Source organism: Callithrix jacchus, chromosome 2 (genome assembly GCF_049354715.1).
Source record: "Callithrix jacchus isolate 240 chromosome 2, calJac240_pri, whole genome shotgun sequence".
NCBI classification, from domain to species: domain Eukaryota; kingdom Metazoa; phylum Chordata; class Mammalia; order Primates; family Cebidae; genus Callithrix; species Callithrix jacchus.
Genome location: NC_133503.1, coordinates 144,283,902 through 144,307,263, shown reverse-complemented (window position 1 = coordinate 144,307,263; position 23,362 = coordinate 144,283,902). Strand labels below are relative to the sequence as shown.

Genomic DNA, 23,362 nt, shown 5'->3' with positions numbered 1-23,362 from the left:
AAAACAATGGTTGTATATTTATTTAAAAATAGAACAATAGGGGCAAATTTACTTTTTGATATTTTGTAGAACAAATCTCATCTATTCAGTTTTTGTTAGGAATACATCACATTTCATTTCTTCTTCCATTTATATATTTATTCTTCTAAAAGCCCATTCACTGTTTAGTAATTCGAGATTATAGTGGGCCTCTTTTGAACTGTAACCAACTAGTTTGTTTATTCCAACAGAGTTGACTCCCTGTTGATTATACCATTGTCAAAGAAATACATATATAGTTCATTCAAATATTAACTTATGAATAGTTATTTAAAAAAAATTAGTCTATGTGATCTTTTACCACAGCTAAAAATATTGCCATACAGTTTATAAAATATTAAATATATGTTAATTGTTTATTGGCAAAGATATTCACCATAACTCGCTCACATTTCACAAAATACAAAGACGCACACAAACACACTCATATTTGTAAATGTTCATGGTGAACAGATTTTATGTACATTCATTTTCTCTTTAGTGTCAAGAAATCAAAAGAAGCAGATAGGTATATCAAGATATCAAAGAGAAAAAGTCAAACTACAAGACAATGCTAAATATTTTAGATCATATAGAGGGTAACAGGTTACTCCTGGCAATAGAAAATGTGGCTATTCTGCATTCATTCACCCCATCTCTATAAACAGGTAGGCTAAATTACCCACAAAGAGTTGTAAAAGCAGCATTAGCAGTATCCAGGAAACCACAGCTTCACACCTAGCTAATCCCACACAATCATTCAGTTGTTTTTCTTTTTTTCCTCAGTTGTTTTAAGTAATAATGCCCTAAAAAAAATTGCGATCATAAGTTAGGGAAATCTATGTGAAACAGGATTATTCAGTGAAGGAAACTGTCACCTAAAGAACTAGACACCAAATACTTCCTCCAAGGTCCCCTAAATAGCGGAAATTCTGCAGGTAGGAGTGCCTCTGTTAGTATGTTATGTGTACCTTTAACTAAGCCCTTTAAATTTAAAGACTGACAGAACAAACTATTAAATCCACCAAGCTCAGGAGACTTAAATCCTGTAGCCTCCATGACAGTGGTGAGCAGTTAAAGAAAGTCTTTTTTATTGCTTGCAGTGACCCAGGGCTCTTACTGATCACCTTCCGCAATCAGTTTTTAAGTTTTCTAAATTTAGGAGTCTTAAACATAGTCAAACAACTTACTGGCAAAACATCCTAGAGTATGTATTGTATTCCTTCCTTCCCAACCCCTAAAATAAGCCAAACGACTAAGTTTATGTGATGGCAACAGTTTGGAATTTTTTAACTATTAAACTTTAGATTTTTTGAGGAAAGAATGATTCACATCAGGCATAGTTGTGATCCATTCACAGATGTTCCATGATATTCATCAGATATCTCCCCACTGTGTCATTCCAGTGGGCAGATAACTAGGTCCATGTGGTCCACCTAGACAGATACCTCTACCATTAGTCACAGGATTCAGCTACGAACTGCAACAGTGACTCGGATTATCCATCCACCCTGGTTCAATATTTTGCCTCTAACAAGGAGAGCAGGGGATTTTTTTTTAATAGGTTAGTGTGATTTCTTTTTAAAAATCATTCAGATATGACTATACTTGAAACAAGAACATTGGCATTCAGCAACATATCCTGGTTATTTCTCAGGAAAGATATAAACATTCTCAACAGTACAAAATAAAACTGATCTGGTTTTCTTTCAGTGGCAGAAACATTAATTCAGTTTCCTAGGGTTAAGTTAAAGAAAGAAGTTTATCTTGACTTATAGAAACTGAATTAAGTCAAGATAAACTTCTTTCTTCAACTTAACCCTAGAAATGTTGCTTGGCTATAATTACATTTGTTTTCAAAAGTAGCCTTTATTGCAAAAGTAGGGCCTCTGCAATTTGAATCATAGATGAGATAGGAGTCAGTAGATCTTTGATAAATTTAAGATACATTCTAACCACATATCTTGAAAAAATTTTGGTACATAATATTTGTTATTAAAAATTTGGAAAATTACACAAGACCACAAAGAAGAAAATAAAACTGACCCATAGTCCAGTGTTTTGTTCCAGACCCCTTTACTTTCAGAGGTATTTTGCTCTTTAGTAGGATCCAGTAATTAGTTTAAAAATTATATATCTACCCAAACTAAAACTGTCAGCTAAATGCAGTTAGCAGGTCATTCATTCATTTACTTATTCACTCATTCATTCAACAGAGATAGTTACTAAACCAAAGGCATTGTGTTTATGACATATAAACACAGTATCTCCTATGAGATATTGAGCTAAGTGCTAAGAATTATGAATTGACTTAATTTTGATCATGCCTTCCTTCCAGACTTCTTAAAAACTGAGAATTAACAGTATTTGGGGTTCATTTCAGCTTCATCATTTCAGAATGCTATTTTTTATGAGAAGTCCTTGAATAGACAGCTGAAATTGCTCTATATTTTATGAAGATGCATTTTTTCCTTGCATTCATCTTTTATTAATTTTCCTCTAGAATATTATATTAGACAGTGTGATATTTCACACTCAAGAGTTAACTATACCAGGAATCTATTCCAAATCTTCCTACAACATGGTACTATCTTCCTCCAATAGCATACAAAGCTCCTTCCAACTACTACTACCACACTTGGCAGGTTTACAGATTTTTTTTTTCTTTTAAAGTCAGTAGCAACAGGATAACTCTATAAACCAATGCAACTAAATGAGTAGGTTTTTAAACACATACTTTTGAATTAAGGAAAATGCAGCTTTTAACCTTAGAAAGTAGAAAATACAGATCAACTGGAAATAATCTAAACGAAGTCCACAAGAGAAATGATTGAGTTTAGATTCTTTTTATATGATCAAGCCTCTTGTACATAACTTCTTTTAAAGTAGTCTGTAAAACATTGCTAAGATGTTGATTTTAAACCTGGTTGGGAATAATTACATCCAGTTAGACGAAACCACTATGCTTTCAAATCTAAAGACTTATAGTTTATGACCAAAACATAAAATATCCACATGACCAGCCAGTGTATACTTAATCAAAAACAAAATTCTAGTGTCTTAGTGTCCAGATTCCTGGAGAAAAGCAGATGTTCTGCAGAATTTAATAAAAATGCACTAATTATATTTTATTCTTAAACACCTAAAGTTACTGGCATGCAAATTATATATATATATATATGTGTGTGTGTGTGTGTGTGTGTGTGTGTGTGTGTGTGTGTTTTAATGCATTCCTTCTTCCGTGCTTAAAAAAGGTAATGGCTTCCTATTACAAAAGTTAGTTATAAAAGATGACACTGTGGGCCAAGTGCGGTGGCTCACACCTGTAACCCCAGCACTTTGGGAGGCCGAGGTGGGCAGATAACCTGAGGTCAGGAGTTCAAGACCAGCCTGGCCAACATGGTGAAACATCTCTACTAAAAATACAAAATTAGCTGGGTGTGGTGGCATGCACCTGTAATCTCAGCTACTTGGGAGGCTGAGGCAGGAGAGTCACTTGAAACCAGGAGGCAGAGGTTGCAGTGAGCCGAGATTGCGCCATTGCACTCCAGCCTGGGCAAGAGTGAAACTCCATCTCAAAAAAAAGAAATGAAATTGACAATATACATTTACTTTAAACCCACTACAAAAGGTATATTCTGTTCAGAGATTTTCAGTTTTCTTATCTCTTCATTCTTTGATACTAAAGATTCAAATATGATGTTCCTTAACATGGAAATGTAAGCCTCACTTTTTGTCCATACGTTTAAATGTCAGATCCTATATTTAATTTTCTGCCAATAGTTAAAAGTTAAAGATCTATTTGTTCACCAAAGGTTCTTTTATACAATGGGAAGAAGGCAAACTTCACTTGAATCACTGCTCTAGCTACACATCAAGAAATGGCTTTAATGGTATTTTGACACAGTATATACCACAGGAAATGTACAAGAAGCCCACCAAATGGCAAATGAGTCCTGGATGGAAATCATCTGCTGTTCTTACTCTAGGGCGTGGTGGTTCAAGTGAGTTCCAGTCTGAGCAAGACTTCAGAGACCATCGCTCCTCTTTATTTCTTGCCTCCATTCCAATCCCTCTATGCCTCTTATCAGCTGCCCAATGTTCTCATGTGCTCCTATCTCTCTCTTCTTTCAGAGAATTAATTTTGTAAACTCATTTTAACACAGTATTTTGCAAAATGTTGCTTATCTCAGTGCAATTTACCATCTTAAAAGTAGAAAGAAGGCACTCGATGCTTAGAAATTATAATTTGAATTTAATTTGAAAAGGTGATATATGTTAAACTGAGAAGGATATGGGTGTGGGGGTTGTTAGGGGCAGGAGAAAGACCTTCTAGGTCCTCTCAAATCTGCTCATCAGACACATCATTTCAGTGATAGACCATGTAATGGATAAATGGGTATTCTATTAACCACCTGTGAGTGAGTTAATAAAGGAAAGAAAGAGAAGTATAAATGTATTATTATAATTGATGGGCTAACCAACATCTAAATAACTTAACCTAGTGGCATAGCACACCATATCTTCCTAAGAAACAGTTTTCTCAAAAGAAAGGGGGGAAACACTAAAAAGTCAGAGCTTGTACTAAAAATGTGGCTGGTGGCTAAGGCAACAGTTTGCTTAACCACAGCATCGAAAGTATCTAGCAACCAAGACAACACTATATAACTACAGTATACAGACATATGGTCAGCAATATTAATTTAATTTAAACCTTTAAGGCAGATAGCATCCAAAGAGTGACAAGTGCCAGGAAAAAAAAAGTCTCTCCACTCTGCCTTTCACTGCTGGAATCTGGCTGTTGTGCCGTGTGATTGTTGGCCAGACACAAGCATTTGCAGGGCAGAGCAAAGCCCATCTGCCTTAGATCTAACAGCTGGAACCCAGGGTACCCATCAACTCCACCCATATGGTTCCTTCTTCTGAAGGGCCTCTTGCTAATTTTTATCTTTTAAAGGCTTCCATTCTCTGCCTTTTCAGTGTCTTTCCTTCTGTACTATGGAGAACTGGATGTCCTAAGGAAACAGGATGATTGAAAGCAAAACGTAGCTCTAAAAATATTGTATTTTTGTAGAACAACTGTGTTTAGTAATGGTAGGGTAGAACATACTTATACTGAGCTTATCCCTGAAAGAATTCCTATTACTCCTTAGCTACTAAAAGTAGTCTTTTCCATATAAATTATCTAGCTTTTTAACTTATTTAGTTTCTACTATGTCTAATGTATAATTTTTTAGTGCTATAAGGAAGAAAGTTACTGAGTAGGACTGTCTTGACCTCAATGAGATTACATTAAAATGGGGGGCGGGGTGGTATAGGGAAAGTATTATTAAAATTATATGACATGATAGAAGAGATATAAAAAATAGTCCATTTCAGGTCTAATATTTTTAGTTTATAGTTTCCTTATTTTGTCTTATTATTGTCTGATTTCTCTTTTCTTGGTCCTCAACGATCTGAAGAACTCTTTTCATAATTGAATTACTATATCATTACCTTTCGCTTTATCTTGTTCCTTTATTTTTTTCTCAACCCCAATTCTGCCATGTTTAGTTACCTCTTTTTGAGTTCTAAGTGGTTTAGATAAATGACCTATGGCAAGTTTTCAAATGAGATAATCAAATACATAGAGATAATTTAGAATGTTTCTTCCAGATTCAAAATTCTATAAAAGTTGCCTTCTCTTCTCTCCCTCCACATTTCAATTGCTTAACATTTTTTTTCTACCATTTCTCTCTCTTAAGTGTCTGCTTTTCCTCTGTATTCTGCAGAGTAAGTCTAGAAAACAGGCATGTTTCTTTTCATTTGGTTTTGTAGTCTTGTTTCAGTGCCTAAGTTTGTACCAGTGTGACTTACATGTCAAAGGGGTTACACATGTCAAGAGGCAGAATACTAACTAGAAATAGGAATCTGTGAAAGGCAAGTTTCCTAATATAAAGAATTAAATCTTGCTGGGTGTGGTGGCTCACCCCTATAATCTCAGCAACTCAGTAGGCTGAGGCAGGAGGATCACTTGAGGTCAGGAGTTCTAGGCTGCAGTGAGTTATTACTGTGCCACTGCATTCCAGCCTGGGCAACAGAGCAAGACCCTCTCTCTAGAAAAGTAAAAAAAAAGGATTAGTCATATAGACTAGAGATTATTTCATACTAGAAAGTAATCTCTGTGACCCTAAGTAAGAGCTTGTTTTTGGCATTTTACTTAAATTTTAGAGGAATATTGTTGAGCATTCAAAGGCCTTGAGTTGCTTCCACACAGTGTGATGTATTTATCATCAATAGACAGGCATTTCTTTTAATCATATATAAATTCCATTTCTTGGAACCAAATCTTGAAATATTTCAGATTTGAGTTAAAATAAGGATATAATCATAAACAAATTGTATAGCTTTTAAACTGAAATCCTCATTTTCTTCAAGTAAAAATGGAAATACTAATATCGTTAAGTTCCCACAAAATCAGGATTATCATGCTTACCATAATAAAAGGCTTTATATTCTCCAAAAGTATTTTATGCATTTAACCTTATAAAGATGAATAATGTTATGACTGTTAAAATACTATTTTGGAAAGAATTTTTGTGAAGTGAAACATGACCTGTGGTATACAGATCATTAATACAATAGGAATGCACTCAAACTTTGGTTTCAGCCTCACCCAAGTTTTTTAATGAGTGAATATGTATCCAAACCTTGCTTATGTTAGGGAAGAATATAATCACTAAAATGAAATGATGAAACAGTACTGGGGGAATAGTTTGGCTTAGCTTGTCTTCAGTTATAAATCTTCACATCAGAGAAAATGCAACCCACAACATGCAGAAGTAAACAGTAAAACATGTCAAGATTATAAAGAAAACCCTTCATATGTAAGACTTTAAGCTTAAGTTATATTGAAAATATACAAGAGAATTCAAAGAATTGTTGTAAAAGTAGTTATATAGGGGAAGCCATATGCTTAAGGAAAAAAGACAAATGAAAATTATTACAGATAAATAAATGAACACACATAGTTGCTTCCAGAAATGTGAACCAACCATGAACAAGAGTTTGTATAGAAGAGTTACTCTGTAATCTCAAGAGCCAAGTTATATAAGAACCCAGTAAAGTTAATGATTACAGGGGCTAGGATCTCGGGGACTGTGATGTTCACAGGTGCCCTGTAATGATGCCGGATATAGCTAATCCCATGTTAAAAGACACTCTTACTTCACAACATTGAAAGTGACCTGAGAGGAGAGAATTGTAGGAGAGAGTGAATAGGGAGATGTCATGGTTAATGCAGTGACAGACCATTGTCTAGTCCTATAAATACATTAGTTTCCAAAGATCAAAGTGAAGACTAGGGAATAATGATGAACAAAGCTGACCTTTATTCTTTCTAAAATCAAGTCATTTTTTTTTACAGGGGATTTGTATAATTTTTAAAATCTCAGTGATCTGTTTTATACAGCACTCAAATGTAAAAGGACCTTCATGGTTTCAAAAAATAATAGTATACTGTACAACCCCACACAGAAACTATCTTTCACAGGGAATTTTTCTTAAAAACTAATTAAATAAGTTTCTTCACAGGGAAATGAATGGCATTGAATAAAGTGCTTTTAACTATTCAAACTAAAGTTTCCATCTGTTATCTTTTATTTAACTCTGAAAGTAACTAAGATAAGCACATTTAGTTATAAGATCCAACCTTTTTATGTCTTTCACACTTAATTTCAATCAAGTCTATTTTGAATCTTGAAAAAAAAAAAAACAACTGGACTTTGTTTTCCTCTGCTCCATTTTGGGGCTCCTCTGCTTTGAGTTTCTGTGAAAGTTACAGTGAATATGTCCTTTATAAGCTTCAATACAAGTGTTAGTCATTATTTTTGTTATTATATCTGTAAAACTGAAGTCTCAAAACCCTTGTTTGTTTGAAGCACATTCTGTTAGTGCACTAATAATGTGAATTAACCTCTTAGCGATTATTAAATGTGTTAGACATCTTAGAATTGACAAAAAATTAAAAGGACATCTGTGAAAATATAAAGCATTTGTCTCTGTTTTATCAGATACTTTGAAAGCTATTCTCTTTTAGTTAGCTGTTAGTACTGGCCTAAAGACTGTACTACATATTTTCTAATAACTACTTTTAAAAAATAATTTAAAAACTGTCATTTTAGAATGGAGTACTATACTTTTAAGTGCATATTATGCTTTTGTTGTATCATTCCTGAAAACAATAAAATACATCACATGAACATGCAAGGCTTCCATAGAAACAATGTAGAAATATCCAGCTTTTTAAAGGGGCCAAGGTATGATAGATTTGTTAAAAATAATCTGAAAATTGTGTTTTAATAAATAGAATAGTATAGGCTATCACATAAACTTGTTAGCTGTCAGGAAAGAAGAATTTGCTGATAATTTCTCCTTTAAATGTACAGTTCCTTCCTTTTTTTCTTTTGCTTTAATCACCCACCATTCTTACCCCAAACTAACAGAGACAGAAGAAGGAAACATATTCAGGAGGACACATCAGAAGGAATATAGATATGAGAGAGAAATTTACATATTATTCAAAACCTCTAGTCCCTTAGCTAAAAGTACAGAAGAGTCTCCAGTTTTAAATTTTGAATATTATCAGGGTCCTGAATAATGAGCTTATATGCATTTATTTTCCCTTCTGAAATGAAATTCAATATACCTAGTGAAAGGAAATTAGGTGACATTTTTATCCAACTTTAATGATACTCATTTTACCCTATATCAGGGGTTCTCAAACTTTTTCATTCACAGTATCCTTAGTATCTCTAATTTTTTAAATGACATCCCCAAGGCAGAAAAAAATGACTAAGAGTTTTGCTTAGTAGTTAGTTCCAAATAACTTATTTGTAATAATTTGTATGCTGTAAGATCAATATTGCTATGTTTCCCCTGAAAATGTACAATGTTCTGCAGTACCCTAGTGTGTCTGCTGCAGTGCCCTTGGGCACCTTCGTACAGTTTGAAAAACACGATCCCATATCAGGAAAATTCAGAATAGTAGTTGGAAATCATGTAAAAGAAACCAGCTACAACATGTATAAGAATCCAGATGAATCAGGTAGACTCGAAAAGTAAAATAAAAAGAATTTGTCCTAGCTCAAAAGAAGAAAGTTATAAATATCTTCTATGTTTATGTGCTGTTCTCTCTCTGTCTCTCTCTCTCATACACACACACACACATACAAATACACACATACACAGACTCATAAATTAGGCTTAAAATGACATTCAGGGAAGAAAAAGTATAATAAATAAAAAAAGCATCAAACATACAAATAAACTTAGACTATGTAAATGTAAAAAGAAAAGCAATTTTAGCATTTTAAGTAGTCAATGATGATTGATTAGAAACATTCCTGTATAACCATATAATATATGTAAAATAAAATCTATGCTCTTTGATCTTCAAACAAAATAAAAAATATTTCTAACAGTAAACCTGTCTCCCTCCTACTATTCCTTAATTTAAGCATAGCTTTAACTTATCTCTTCCCGCAATGAACTGCAAAGAAATGTTTAGCAGAGAGATGCTTTTGTGTATTAGCAGAAACTTGACCAAGTTAAGTTCTTTGGTGTGCAAGTTTTGTACTTTTACACAAAGAGGAAGAAAGAAAAATCTAGAAAAAAACAATTTGGAGAAAGTAATTAGGAGTGTCAATAGAGCCAATGACAGAAAAAAGACTGTATATTTAAAATATGAATATAAAATTGTAATAAACATAAAATAGATCTATTTCTGATATTTATTTATACTGTAAATAAAGTATTCTTAAGGTTTATTTTCTAACAGAACAGGTGCAGAGTTAAATACAACACTACAGCATCAATTATCAGTTAACGGGCTTTAGATGGTTTCACTTTAAAGCCAAAGCATTGCATAATATTAAATAAGAAGAGGGGACGGGAGTAAAAGGAGAATAGTATGAACAGAAGGAAATGAGAACACACCCAGAAATGTAGGGTAGAAAATGATCATTAATATTGCTGCTTTCTGCAAAGATAATTCACTGAAAGAAAGTAATTTCTTAAAAATTAGAAGGCTTTCTCTGATTAGAACTGTAATTTAAGAGAAAACAAATTTTATCAGAGTTCATAAATACTGAGTTCAAACAGGGGCCATTTGCCTCTTATATTTTGACTTGTGCATCTAAATTAGAGTTGGTCGAATACCCAATCAACTACTCATTTTAGTTCTGTCAGAATCAGATAAATTTGAAATTAGAATAAAGAGCTTTGGAAAATCTGTTTAGCACAATTTCAGTCAGTTTTAAAAGCACTTATTACATTAATTGGATGCTTATAAATTATCCATCAAGTGGAGGAAGACTGTAAATATATAGGCATGTCCAAGGCCAACAGCTATATTAAACAAAATTATGAAATTAAGTGGCATGCTAGCCCTTGTTTCATTCCCTTCTGTGATGTCCCTCTCTACTATCCTATCCCAGATACTCATTCCAAAATCTTGTAACCTTAGCATTCAACTAGTAGCCACTTAAAGACAGAGATATGTGTTAGTAATGCTCTTAGAGGTATTTGCATCTTAATGTTAATTTTTTGAAGGCTAAAACTTTTAATCAGTTTCAAAGGCAGTACTTCTCAACCTTGGCTGTACATTAGAATTACCTATGGAACTTTTCAAAGCCTGATGCTCAGGCCACACGCCCAGCCTATTAAAGAAGACTCTCTGGGGTGGGGACAAAGTATCGTAATTGTTTAAAGTTCTCCTTGGGTATTCCAATGTGCAGCCAAAGTTAAGAACCAGTATCTCCTTGGAGAGATTGCTCTAGGGAAAGCATGTGACAAAATAAAATTTCAAGCTGGTGAAGGAGATATTTATGGGTGGGGATATATCAGGTTTCTCTTGAGGCTGCCAACTGGTGAGAAAGCTCTTTTTATTACAAGAGAACACCACATTACTACATTAAAAAGGTCACTAGAGACTAAATTGCTAGGTCTTGATTTCAGCAAATTACTTGAATTCTATCTATAAATTATGACTAATAATATCAATGCCTATCTTATGTAGCTACTGAGGATGATCAAATGAAATATAGGAACAGGGAATGTTTTATAAACTTTACAATTTTATTATTACATAGCTGAGCATTAGAACCACCTGTCCAAAAAGATTAGTGATAATGTGGTTATAACTATAATATGGATTATTACCCAAAAGATTTGTCACTCTGTTTTAGTAGGCATTTACTTTAGGAAATCTAAGTGTCTAGCCCAGAGCCTTGAAGTATAGTTCCTGAGCCAGCAGTACCAGCATCACCTGGAAATTTAGAAATGTAAATTCTTAAAGTCTCCCCTAGACTAGTGAATGAGAAATTGTTGGTAGAACATAGCAATCTGTGTCCTAAAAAACAAAGTAAACCTCCAGGTAATTCTGACATGCGTGCTTAAATTTGAGAACCACACATCTAGCCAAACGTCAGTAAAAAGAGAATGAATATGTATGACTAAAACCAAAGGATGAATGTACAATATTTGTTATTTGAAACTTTAGAAGTCACCGTGCATAGTGTACTGGCATAAACTACTACTTTAAAAAATCTCCTAAAGCTTTGTGTTTTAATACAACCTTTACTACCCAGCCAAGATTTATTAATTAAAACCTGGTTATAATCACAAATCCAAGAGTAGCATGTAAATTTGGGAGTCAGTAAATTACAATGTGTAAAATAACTTTGGGTAAGGAATACAGAAACAAACCCTAGTAGCAATGGTTCTGAAAATAGTCATGTTTTTGGGCTTGGATTTCTCTCTGAGGAAAAGTCACAGCTGTATCTTAAAAATCACACATATCCTGAAGACAACACCCCATAGCCTTTCAATGTTCCTTATGAAGCTAAGGAAGTGTTTCATCACTGACTCAGAGAAAAGACCATTACTTGGACTGAATCACCAATGTTTCCTGCAGCATTAGATTTGTCACTGGATCTGCTAAGCAACAGAAAAACAGTCTCAAACTTCTTATCTCAGAAGATCTCATAAGAGAAAGCTATCATTATTGCTCCCAAACTCAATTAAAGCCCAAAGGTCTTGATATTAATAAAACATATGCAGGATAATCTGCCACTGAAAGTTCTTTGAGATCTTTCTTTTTTTCTCTTTTTTCCATTTAAAAGAACTTTGACAGCCTCAAGGAACCCAGCACCTCCTTGGAGAGATGAGCATGGAGTATCCCAGTTAATAACTGACTTTACCCTTCTCCACCTAGCGCTGCTGGACCTCCAGGTCTCTGTCAAGCAGCAGACAATGTGGGTCTCTTCCACAGGATGGGGTTTATTAAAGTTGTTAAGAATAAGGCTTACTTTGAGAGATACCAAGTGAAATTTAGAAGATGACGTGAGGGTAAAACTGATTACTATGCACAAAACTGCCTGGTGATACAGGATAAGAATAAATAAAATATACCCAAATACAGGTTGATAGTTATGTAACAAACAGAGATACCATTTGTCAGACTGCTTACGCCCATATAGAAGGGGATATGATAGTCTGCACAGTATATGCACATGAACTGCCAAAATACGGTGTGAAGACATATTTTGTCTGACAAATGACAAATGAAGCCTGACAAATGATGCTGTGGCATATTGTATTGGCCTGTTCCTGGCCCACAGGCTTTACAATAGGTTTGGCATCGATAAGATCCATGAAGGCCAAGTGTAGGTGATTGGAGACAAATATAATGTGGAAAGCATTGATGTTCAGCCAGGTGCCTTTATCTGCTATTTGTATGGAGGCCTTGCCAGAACTACCACTGGCAATAAAATTTTTAGCTTCCTTAAGGGAGCTATGGATGGAGGTTTGCCTATCCCTCACAGTACCAAACAATTCCCTGGTTATGATTCTGAAAGCAAAGAATTTAAGTTAGAAGTACACCAAAAGTACATCATGGGCCAGAATGTTGCAGATTACATGTGCTACTTAATGAAGGAAGATAAAGATGCTTACAAGAAACAGCTCTCTCAATACATAAAGAACAGCGTAACTCCAGATATAATGGGGAAGATATATAAGAAAGTTCATGCTACCATAGGAGAGAATCCAGTGTATGAGAAGAAGCCCAAGAAGGGATTTAAAACGATGAAGTGGAACCATCCCAAAATTTCCCTTATAAAGACAACAGGCTTACTGACAGCAACAGCAAAAGAAAAAAAATAGAAAAAAAAAAAGAAATGATTTGGTATTCATCCTCAGTTTGAGTGAAAGCTAGGTAGAAATGACTTTTTGTTAAAAGGTTTCTTAACTATAAAATGAAGTTTCATTAAGGAGAGGATGACTCTGGTTTCTCTTGGGTCAAAGTTCCTAAACCCTAAAATGACTTTACTTCCCTCAATCATAAGCTTCCTATATTTAAAGAACCTGGGGTTAAAAGTGAGGGTATGTATAAGAAGAGCAACTTCAATCATTGATTCCTGCACTCTATATCCTAGGAAATATTTTCCACCTGTTTAAAGTAAGCAAGATGACTGGGCACAGTGGCTTACGCCTGTCATCCCAGCACTTTGGGAGGCTGATGCAGGCGGATCATTTGAGGTCAGGAGTTCAAGACCAGCCTGGCCAACATGTTGAAACTCCATCTCTACTACAAATACAAAAATTACAATAAAAAATACAAAAATTAGGCATGGTAGTGGGCACCTGTAATCTCAGCTACTAGGGAGGCTGAGGTGGGAGAATCACTTGAACCCGGTATGCAGAGGTTGCAGTGAGCTGAGATCACACCACTGCACTCCAGCCTGGGTGACAGAGCAAGACTCTGTCTCGAAAAAAAACCCAAAACAAAAGAAAACAAACAAACAAACAAAGTAAACAAGAGAGAAGTCTAGCTTGACTTACCCAAGCTAATTAAAATTATACTATTTTTTGTTGACAAAAGTTTTGCCCCACTCTATAAGTAGCAACTCTAAACTTTCACTTCCCACATTAGAAAAGACAAGCACAAAGATATAATTGACAAAATTAATTCCTTTCACTCATTCACTAATCTGTAAATGCTTATTGAGCACCTACTGTGTTTCAGATATTGTTCTAGGGGCAAAATGAGTCCATAAAGATGCACAGACTTCAGTGATGAGGACACAGATTCTATGTGTCTAGAGTGCTGGGTTTGGTTTCTCTGTCAGCCAAGACCAGTGGTACACAAACTTGAGTGAGCATCAGAATCACTTGGAGGGCTTGTTAAAACAGAGATTAATGGACTCCACTTGAAGAGTTTCTGTTCAGTAGGTCTGAAATGGGGCACCCAGATGAGCATTTCTAACAAGTTTCTAAATGATGTCTATGTTGCTCGTCCAGGACCAGGCTTTAAGAACCACTTACCAAGACAAATGGCAGCTCTTCACATCATGCCCTCTATATCTCTCATCTGAAGAAGGCAATAGCCTCAAGAATGCTCATAATCACCCACAGCCAAGCTGAATGTGAGTTTCCAGAACCACTTTCAATATCTAAGACCAGGAGCTACAAATCATAGAAAGAAGGAAAAATAAAAAGGAAGAGAAAGCTCTCCTTCTAGAGGCTTTTCTCCCTCCCTATTTTTCTTTTATCCCCTACCACAAAAAATCACTTCTATTTCTCAATACGAGTGTTATGGAAAAAAATAACACTCATCTAGACTTTTAACTTTCTGACCTCAACAAAATTATAGTTTTTCTTCCAAATTCAGTTCTCATGGCCTTTTTCCTCTTTTTTTTCCTTCTACCCTACAATTCTATTTGTTCAGAAATGAGATAGTCCTTTGTGAACAAATAGAATTGTAGGGTAGAAGGAACATTAAGAATTCATTTAATCCCTTCTTGGTCTCAGACAAGACTATGTCTAAACCATCCCCAAATATAGCGATTTCAGTACAAAGAAGAACTGGCACTAAGAATTTCCCATTCATCATTCTGTTGCATACTTAAAGATACTAATACACATCCTCTTAGCTTCCTTTTCTCCAAGCTAATCCACCTCAACTTTAGACTCTCCTTATTAGATTTCCTAAACTTTAAATGATTTTAATTCTTCTTTAATAAGTTTATCCCACCTTGCCTCAGGGCCTAAATTACATATGTACTGTTCTAGAAGATTTTTTGTTGGAATATTCAAAGGGAAACGTTATAGATTAAAAAGAATTTAATTGGAAAAAAGAAAGATATATATATATATGTATAGTATATATATATATAGTATATATATATATATATACGTATATATGTGTGTGTATATATAGATATACATGTATATCTATATATATACATGTATATATATACAAGTGCCACTAAAAATAATGAAATGGCATGTACTTGATCAATTAGTTGCAAATATTTATTTATTTAAAAATGATAATGTCCTATGGTTTTAAAAATTTTACATTATAAATCACCAGCCATTTTACAGATAAAATGGATGGGAACTATAGATCTTTTAAAATATGTCAGAAATTACACATAATCATGTTTCATGATACTTTACATAGTAGAGAACATTAATATCTTATTGTTCATCTTCTTTTTTTTCATGTTGTATAGACTTGATATTGAAATTACAGTTGTAGTTAATCATTGCTTTAATTCTGTATGAGACTAAAAATACTGAATTAGGCTAGAAGCAGTGGCTCACACCTGTAATCCCAGCAGTTTGGGAAACTGAGGCAGGAGGAATGTTTGAGGCCAGGAGTTCAAGATAAGCCCAGGTAACACAGTGACATCTGTCTCTATAAAAATTTAAGAAATTAGCCAGGTGTGGTGGCATGCTCCTGTGGTCCTAGCTACTCAAAAGGCTGATTTGGGAGGATTACTTGAGCCCAGGAGGTTGAGGCTGCAGTGATCAAGCCACTGCACTCCAGCTTGGGCAGCAGAGCAAGAATCCATCTTGAAAAAATAATAACAAGTAATAAAATAAAATAAAAATACTGAATAGATTATATGATAATTATTTCTCTAAAAATAACTTATTTGAGACTTGAAAATCAGAGTTGTTTAGAAATGCAAATACAAGAGAGAATGAAGTCTATGTAAAATCATATATTTCTGCATAGTTTAGAAAAGGAGTAAAGGTAATATATTAGATGATTTACTTTATTTTGATTTTGCTCATTCTAAATATCACTATTTAAAATTTAATCTTTGCTTCTGGAATGGTGAGGTGATCTAGTCCAGCCTAGGCCTGAGAGACAGGTTTGTTTCCTTGCCTATTAGGATCAAGGTGTACGGTGGAGGCGATGCATTTAGTCTCCAGAGAGAAGGAAGATGCTGCTTGCACAGCACTTCTACTCACCAGTCCATGCAGCAGCAAGGGTGTTGGCTTTGAAGGAAGCCAACTGTCCTGCTCTCCCAGCCAGAGGTAAAGAATTGCATTGGTGGCCACTAGAGGGAGGAGGATTAGGAATAGAGTAAATTGTAGGGAAAAGGCACCCATGAAAAACGCACATGGGACAACCAACACATCACCAACCACCGCCTAGCAGCTACCTCTGAGGGACTGTAATGGGATCAGTATACACCATTAACCCAGAACCCAGATACCAGTAATTATTGTAGCATCCCAGTATATAGCCCTTTAACTTTGATGGTAGGAGAAGGGATTTGAATAGGATTGTGGCAAACACACAGGCACACAAATACACACAACAAGCACACAGTCGTACATTTTCATCCCCCATTACAAGAAGTTGCATCTGTGATGTCTGACTCTTATTTTCTTTTTTAAAACTTTTGATGTTCTTTACCAAGAATGTGTTCACGAAAGGCAAACAGCCCACCTTCAAGATAGTCTTGGGAGAAGCATCAGCAGAGACACTCATTGTGCCAAGATGTATTTTACCAACAAATCTGCACACATTACATGAGGTTGAAAACAAATGGAATATAATATAATTAAAGCAAAGTTTCTTTTGCTAAATTACAGCTTGAAGCAAACCTGCAAGAAATGTTTCCAATTAGCTTTTTTAACAAACACAAAGCATAGCTCAGAATATGTTTTGTTCTCCATCTTGCCCTCTGGTTGGGCTGCCTATTAGGCATCTTACCTCCAGCACAAGTAGCTGAGCATTCTGACCAAGGCTGATGATTCCATGTAAAGCCAACTTCATTATCTCCACTGCCAGTCCGAGTGATGGGAACGTTGAACTTATACCTAATTCCCAAATTCTGTTCTTGAAGCAGAACCTGCCATTGAAAACAACTGGTGAAGACAATTAAAATACGATAAGCCTTCATTCAGATATTTGTTATTCCTTTTGAAGAAGAAAATGTCAAAACAAGTCTTATGGGAAATTTAAGATAAGATAAAACACAGGCATTTATATCAAATTTTCTCCTCCCATTTTCATGGGTATTTTGGAGTCATTGCTTTCATCTGTCTTGTTTGTTTATAAAAATATCATTCAAGCAAGAGCACTATAGCCTTAACTCTGCACAGTTCTAACACCCTTTGGTAAATCATTTTACCTTTATTTACCTTAATTTCACCACCTGTAAAGCAGAGATAATAAAACCTGTTCCTTCCTATGTCACAAGGGGGAATTACAAACAGAAGAAATACAATGGCAAAGACGCATTTACCATGATTATGAGATTTTCCGAGGTAGGACCTAGAGCTTCCAAGGATTCTGGTTCATCAGTTGGCCTCTTGTAGTGAAAAGCTGTCCCAGCGACATCAAATTTCCTAGGCCAATCAATAGTCCAGGCACCATTAATGTAGTAATCATCTCCTTCAGATTTTAAAGCTAGAAAACAAATCACAATTCACCTAAAAATGTGAAACTTCATTTACCAAAGTGTCACTGATTAATTACTGCAATACAGTATACAATGAATATCAATTTCCATTTGGATATATGAATCTTGACCATATTCTTAAGTACAAATTAAAAAGGTGAATTTTCACATGAATGGTTAAGAAGATATTACTTAAATATTTATAATGTCATTCATAGAAAGCAACAAAAGGTTAACCTGAAGGAATAAATATGTGGAACTAGGAAGGAAAATTGTGACAAAAGAAATAACTAGGGATGAGAGTTAACATGAGGGTGGAGAGCAGACTTTCCTTTCCAAATACTGAAATAGTAATTAAATGGATATGGGGTGGAGACAACCTGTTGTACTTGGACACAGGCTGATGGACAGAACACGAATCAAACAGAGATTTAAGAAATAGGCCCAAGTACATATGGGAATTTTATGTATGATAAAGGAAATGTTGTAAATTAGTAAAGGAGAGATAATAAGAAATGGGGCTAAGACAGAAGACTATCCTTTTGGCAAAAAAAATGCTGAATTTATATTTCATTCTTTATATAAGAATAAATGCCACAATTCAACTCCTAGGCACATATCCAAAAGAATTGAAAACAGGTACCAAACAAATACTTGGACACACATATTCATAGTAGCACTATTTCTAACAGCCCCAAATAAAAAAACACAAATGTTCATCAATGGATGAATGAATAAATAAATTGTGATATAATGAAGTCTTGATACAAGCTGTACTGTGATAAACCTCAAAAACATTAAGTGGAAGAAACTAGACAGAAAATATCACATATTGTATGCTTTCATTTACATAAAATATCCAGAACAGTTAAAAGGTCATAGAGACAGAAAGCAGATTGGTGGTTGTCAGGGGATTGGGGATGGAGAATGGGGAATAACTGCTTAATGGATATGAGGTTTTTTTTCTGGACCAATGTAAATTTTTTGGAATGTACTTAATGCCACTTAATTGTTCACTTCAAATAGTTAATTTTATGTAATGTTAATTTCACCCCAATAAAAACAAAGTTAAAAAAAGAGAGAAAGAATAAATGCCAGATGGGTAAATATTTAAATATAAAAAGAGTTAAATCTTAAAATGTCAGGAGGAGATATGGAATATTTTTTCTCATAATATTGGAGTATGAAAAGTTTTTCTAAGCATGACAAAAAACCCAGAAAAAAAGATGTTAATAAACATGCATACTTAAAAAAAATCTCTTATAGAAATACACACACACAAACACAAACACAGAGTTTAAAAGTATATGTGGCTGAAAAGGTATTTTTAGTACTACTATAGAAAACTATAAACAAACAGGAAAGAAGTAAACATGTCACTTTGAGATCAGCCTGGGCACATAGTGAGATCCCCATCTCTTAAAAATATTCTTTGACCCACAGTCTGTTTTATATGATACTAATCTAGCTATCCCAGCTGTCTTCAGTGTTTGCATGGTAAATCTTTTTCTATATTCACTTTTCACATGTAGGTACTTCTGTCTTTAAAGTTTGTTTCTTATAGAACACATGTAGTTTGATCTTTATTTTTTATTATGTCTAAATATCATTGCATTTTAATGACTGGCTCCTCAAGCAGCTCCCTGACCCCATATATCCAAAGAGACACCTCATAGAGGAGAGCTCAGGCTGACATCTGGCAGGCATCCTTCTGGGACAAAGATAACAGAAGAAGAAACTGGCAGCACCCCTTAAGGTTCTGCAGCCATTGCAGGTGATCCTCAGGCAAGCAGGGTCTGGAGTGGACCTCCAGCAGTCCTGCAGCAGAGGGGACTGATTGTTAGAAGGAAAACTAAAACAACAGAAAGAAACAACTTCATAATCAACAAAAAGGATGTCCACTCAGAGATCCCATCGGAAAGTCACCAACTACAAAGACCACAGATAGATAGATCCACAAAGATGGGAAGAAACTAGCTCAAAAAGGATGAAAACACCCAAAATAAGAATGCCTCTCTTCCTCCAAAGGATCACTACTCCTCACCAGCAAGGGAACAAGGCTGGATGGAGAATGAGTCTGATGAATTGACAGAAACAGGCTTCAGAAAGTGGGTAATAACAAACTTCTCTGAGCTAAAAGAACATGCTCTAACCCAAGGCAAAGAAACTAAGAACCTTGAAAAAAGGTTTGATGAAATGCTAACGAGAATAAACAGCTCAGAGAAGAATATAAATGAACTGATGAGCTGAAAAACCCAAGAAGAGAACTTCATGAAGCATACACAAGTTTCAACAGCCGAATCAACCAAGCAGAAGAAAGGATATCAGAGATTGAAGATCAACTCAATGAAATAAAATGAGAAGGCAAGATTAGAGAAAAAAAGAGTCCAAAGAAATGAACAAAGTCTCCATGAAATATGAGATTATGTGAAAAGACCTATCTATGTTTGATAGGTGTACCTGAATGTGACAGAGAGAATGAATCCAAGCTGGAAAATACTCTTCAGGATATTATCCAGGAGAACTTCCCTAACCTAGCAAGGCAGGCCAATATTCAAGTCTAGGAAATACAGAGAACACCACAGATATTCCTCAAGAAGAGCAACACCAAGGCACATAATTGTCAGATTCACCAGGGTTGAAATAAAGAAAAAAATACTAAGAGCAGCCAGAAAGAAAGGTCAGGTTACCCACAAAGGGAAGCCCATCAGAATCACAGTGGATCTCTCAGAAGAAACCCTACAAGCCAGAAGAGTGTGAAGGCCAATATTCAGCATCCTTAAAGAAAAGAACTTTCAACCTAGAATTTCATATCGAGCCAAACTAGGTTTCATAGGCGAAGGAGAAATAAAATCCTTTAGGTACAGGCAATTGCTCAGAGATTTCATCACCACCAGGCCTGCCTTACAAGAGCTCCTGAAAGCAGCACTAAACATAGAAAGGAACAACTAGGACAAGCCACTCCAAAAACATACCAAATGGTAAAGACTGTCAACACAATGAAGAAACTGCATCAACTAATGGGCAAAACAACCAGCTAGCATCAAAATGGCAGGATCAAATTCACACATAAGAATATTAACCTTAAATGTAAATGGACTAAATGCCCCAATAAAAAGACACAGGCTGACAAATTGGATAAAATGTCAAAACCCATTGGTGTGCTATATCCAGGAAACCCATCTCACATGCAAGGATACACATAGGCTCAAAATAAATGGATGGAGGAAGATTTACCAAGCAAATGAAGAATAAAAAAAGCAGGAGTTGCAATCCTAGTCTATGATAAAATGGATTTAAAACCAACAAAGATCAAAAGAGACAAAGAAGGGCATTACATAATGGTAAAAGGATCAATGCAACAAGAAGAGCTAACGAACCTAAATATATACACACCCAATACAAGAGCACTCAGATACATAAAGCAAATTCTTAATGACTTACAAAGAGACTTAGACTCCCACACAATAATAGTGGTCGACTTTAACACTCCACTGTCAATATTAGACAGATCAACAAGACAGAAAATCAACAAGGATATCCAGGACTTGAACTCAGACCTGGACCAAGCAAACCTAATAGACATTTACAGAACTCTCCACCCCAAATCCACAGAATATACATTCTTCTCAGTACCGCATCACACCTACTCTAAAATTGACCACATAATCGGAAGTAAAGCACTCCTCAGCAAATGCAAAAGAATGGAAATCATAGCAAACAGTCTCTCAGACCACAGTGCAATCAAGTTACAACTCAAAATTCAGAAACTAACTCAGAACTGCACAGCTTCATGGAAACTGAACAACTGGCTCTTGAATGTTGACTGGATAAACAATGAAATGAAGGCAGATATAAAGATGTTCTTCAAAACCAATGAGAACAAAGACACAACATAGCAGAATCTCTGGGACACACTTAAAGCAGCGTCTACAGGAAAATATATAGCAATAAATGCCCACATGAGAAGCAAGGAAATATCTAAAATTGACACACTATAGTCAAAATTGAAAGAGCTAGAGGAGCAAGCTATAAAAACCTCAAAAGCTACCAGAAGACCAAAAGCTAGCAGAAGACAAGAAATAACTAAGGTCAGAGCAGAACAGAAGGAGATAGAGATAGAAAAACCTTAAAAAAAATCAACAAATCCAGGAGCTGGTTTTTTGAAATGATCAACAAAATAGACCACTAGCCAGATTAATAAAAAAAAGAGAGAATAATCAAATAGATGCAATAAAAAACTATAAAGGGGATATCACCACTGATTCCAGAGAAATACAAACCATTTGTATTTCTGTATTTCCACAGAAAAACTTTTTCCCATTTGTATGGGACATTCTGTGGAAATACAGAAATACAAATGGGAAAAAGTTTTGCAATCTACCCATCTGACAAAGGGCTAATATCCAGAATCTACAAAGAACTAAAACAGATTTACAAGAAAAAAACAAACCCATTCAAAAGTGGGAGAAGGATATGAATAGACACCTTTCAAAAGAAGACCTATATGAGGCCAACAAACATATGAAAAAATGCTCACTACTGGTCATTAAAGAAATACAAATCAAAACCACATTGAGATACCACCTCACACCAGCATTAAAAAATCTGGAGACAACAGATGCTGGAGAGGATGTGGAGAAATAGGAACACTTTTACACTGTTGGTGGGAGTGTAAATTAGTTCAACCATTGTGGAAGACAGTGTGGCACTTCCTCAAGGACCTAGAAATAGCAATTCCATTTGACCTAGCAATCCCATTACTGGGTATATATCCAAAGGATTATAAATCGTTCTTTTATAATGATACATGCACATGTATGTTCATTGCAGCACTGTTTACAATAGCAAAGACTTGGAACCAACCCAAATGCCCATGGATGATAGACTGGACAAGGAAAATGTGGCACATACACACCATGGAATACTATGCAACCATAAAAAATGATGAGTTCGTGTCCTTTGTAGGGACCTGGGTGAACCTGGAAACCATGATTCTCAGCAAACTGACACAAGAACAGAAAATCAAACACTGCATGTTCTCATTCATAGGCGGGTGTTGAACAATAAGACCAGACAGACACAGGGAGGGGAGCATCACACACTGGGGTCTGTTGGGAGGGATTAGGGGAGAGACAGTAGTGGGAAGGGAGTTGGGGAGGGATAACATGGGGAGAAATGCCAGATATAGGTGACGAGGATGGAGGCGGCAGCAAATCACATTGCCATGTATGTAGCTATGCAACAATCCTGCATGTTCTTCACATGTACCCTAGAACCTAAAGTGCAATTAAAAAAAATAATAATAAATAAATAAATAAATAAATATAATAACTTGTTAAATACTGAAAACTGTCTTGGCAATCTTGGAGCAGGCAAAATTTCTAAGACAAGACATGAAAGCACAAACCATTAAAAAATTAACACATTGGATTACATCAAAATTAAAAGACACTTCAAAAAATGAATAAGCAACCCAGAAATTGGACAAAATATCCATAAAATATATCTGACAAAGACTTGCATCCAGGATATATAAACAACTAATAACTCAAAAAAGAAAAAGAATTTAAAATGGATAAAATATCTGTGTAGAT

At 35.1% G+C, this 23,362-nt stretch overlaps 1 protein-coding gene and 1 pseudogene across 4 annotated transcripts in view; one reads left to right on the top strand and one right to left on the bottom strand.

Annotated features, from left to right (window-relative positions):
* ADAMTS6 (ADAM metallopeptidase with thrombospondin type 1 motif 6) overlaps window positions 1–23,362 on the bottom strand; it is a 334,404-nt gene that overhangs the window by 38,352 nt on the left and 272,690 nt on the right. For 3 of the 4 annotated variants that reach the window (XM_078365433.1, XM_078365434.1, XM_035292277.3), the window contains 2 exons: window positions 17,610–17,773; window positions 17,075–17,213 (listed from right to left, as the gene is read on the bottom strand). In XM_078365433.1, the coding sequence (XP_078221559.1) occupies window positions 17,075–17,213; window positions 17,610–17,773 (303 nt within the window). Of the gene's footprint in view, window positions 1–16,323; window positions 16,413–17,074; window positions 17,214–17,609; window positions 17,774–23,362 lie in introns of all 4 variants that reach the window. The other variant, XR_013532291.1, reaches the window with a different exon arrangement.
* Window positions 1,823–15,155, top strand: LOC108590657 (large ribosomal subunit protein uL18 pseudogene; annotated as a pseudogene).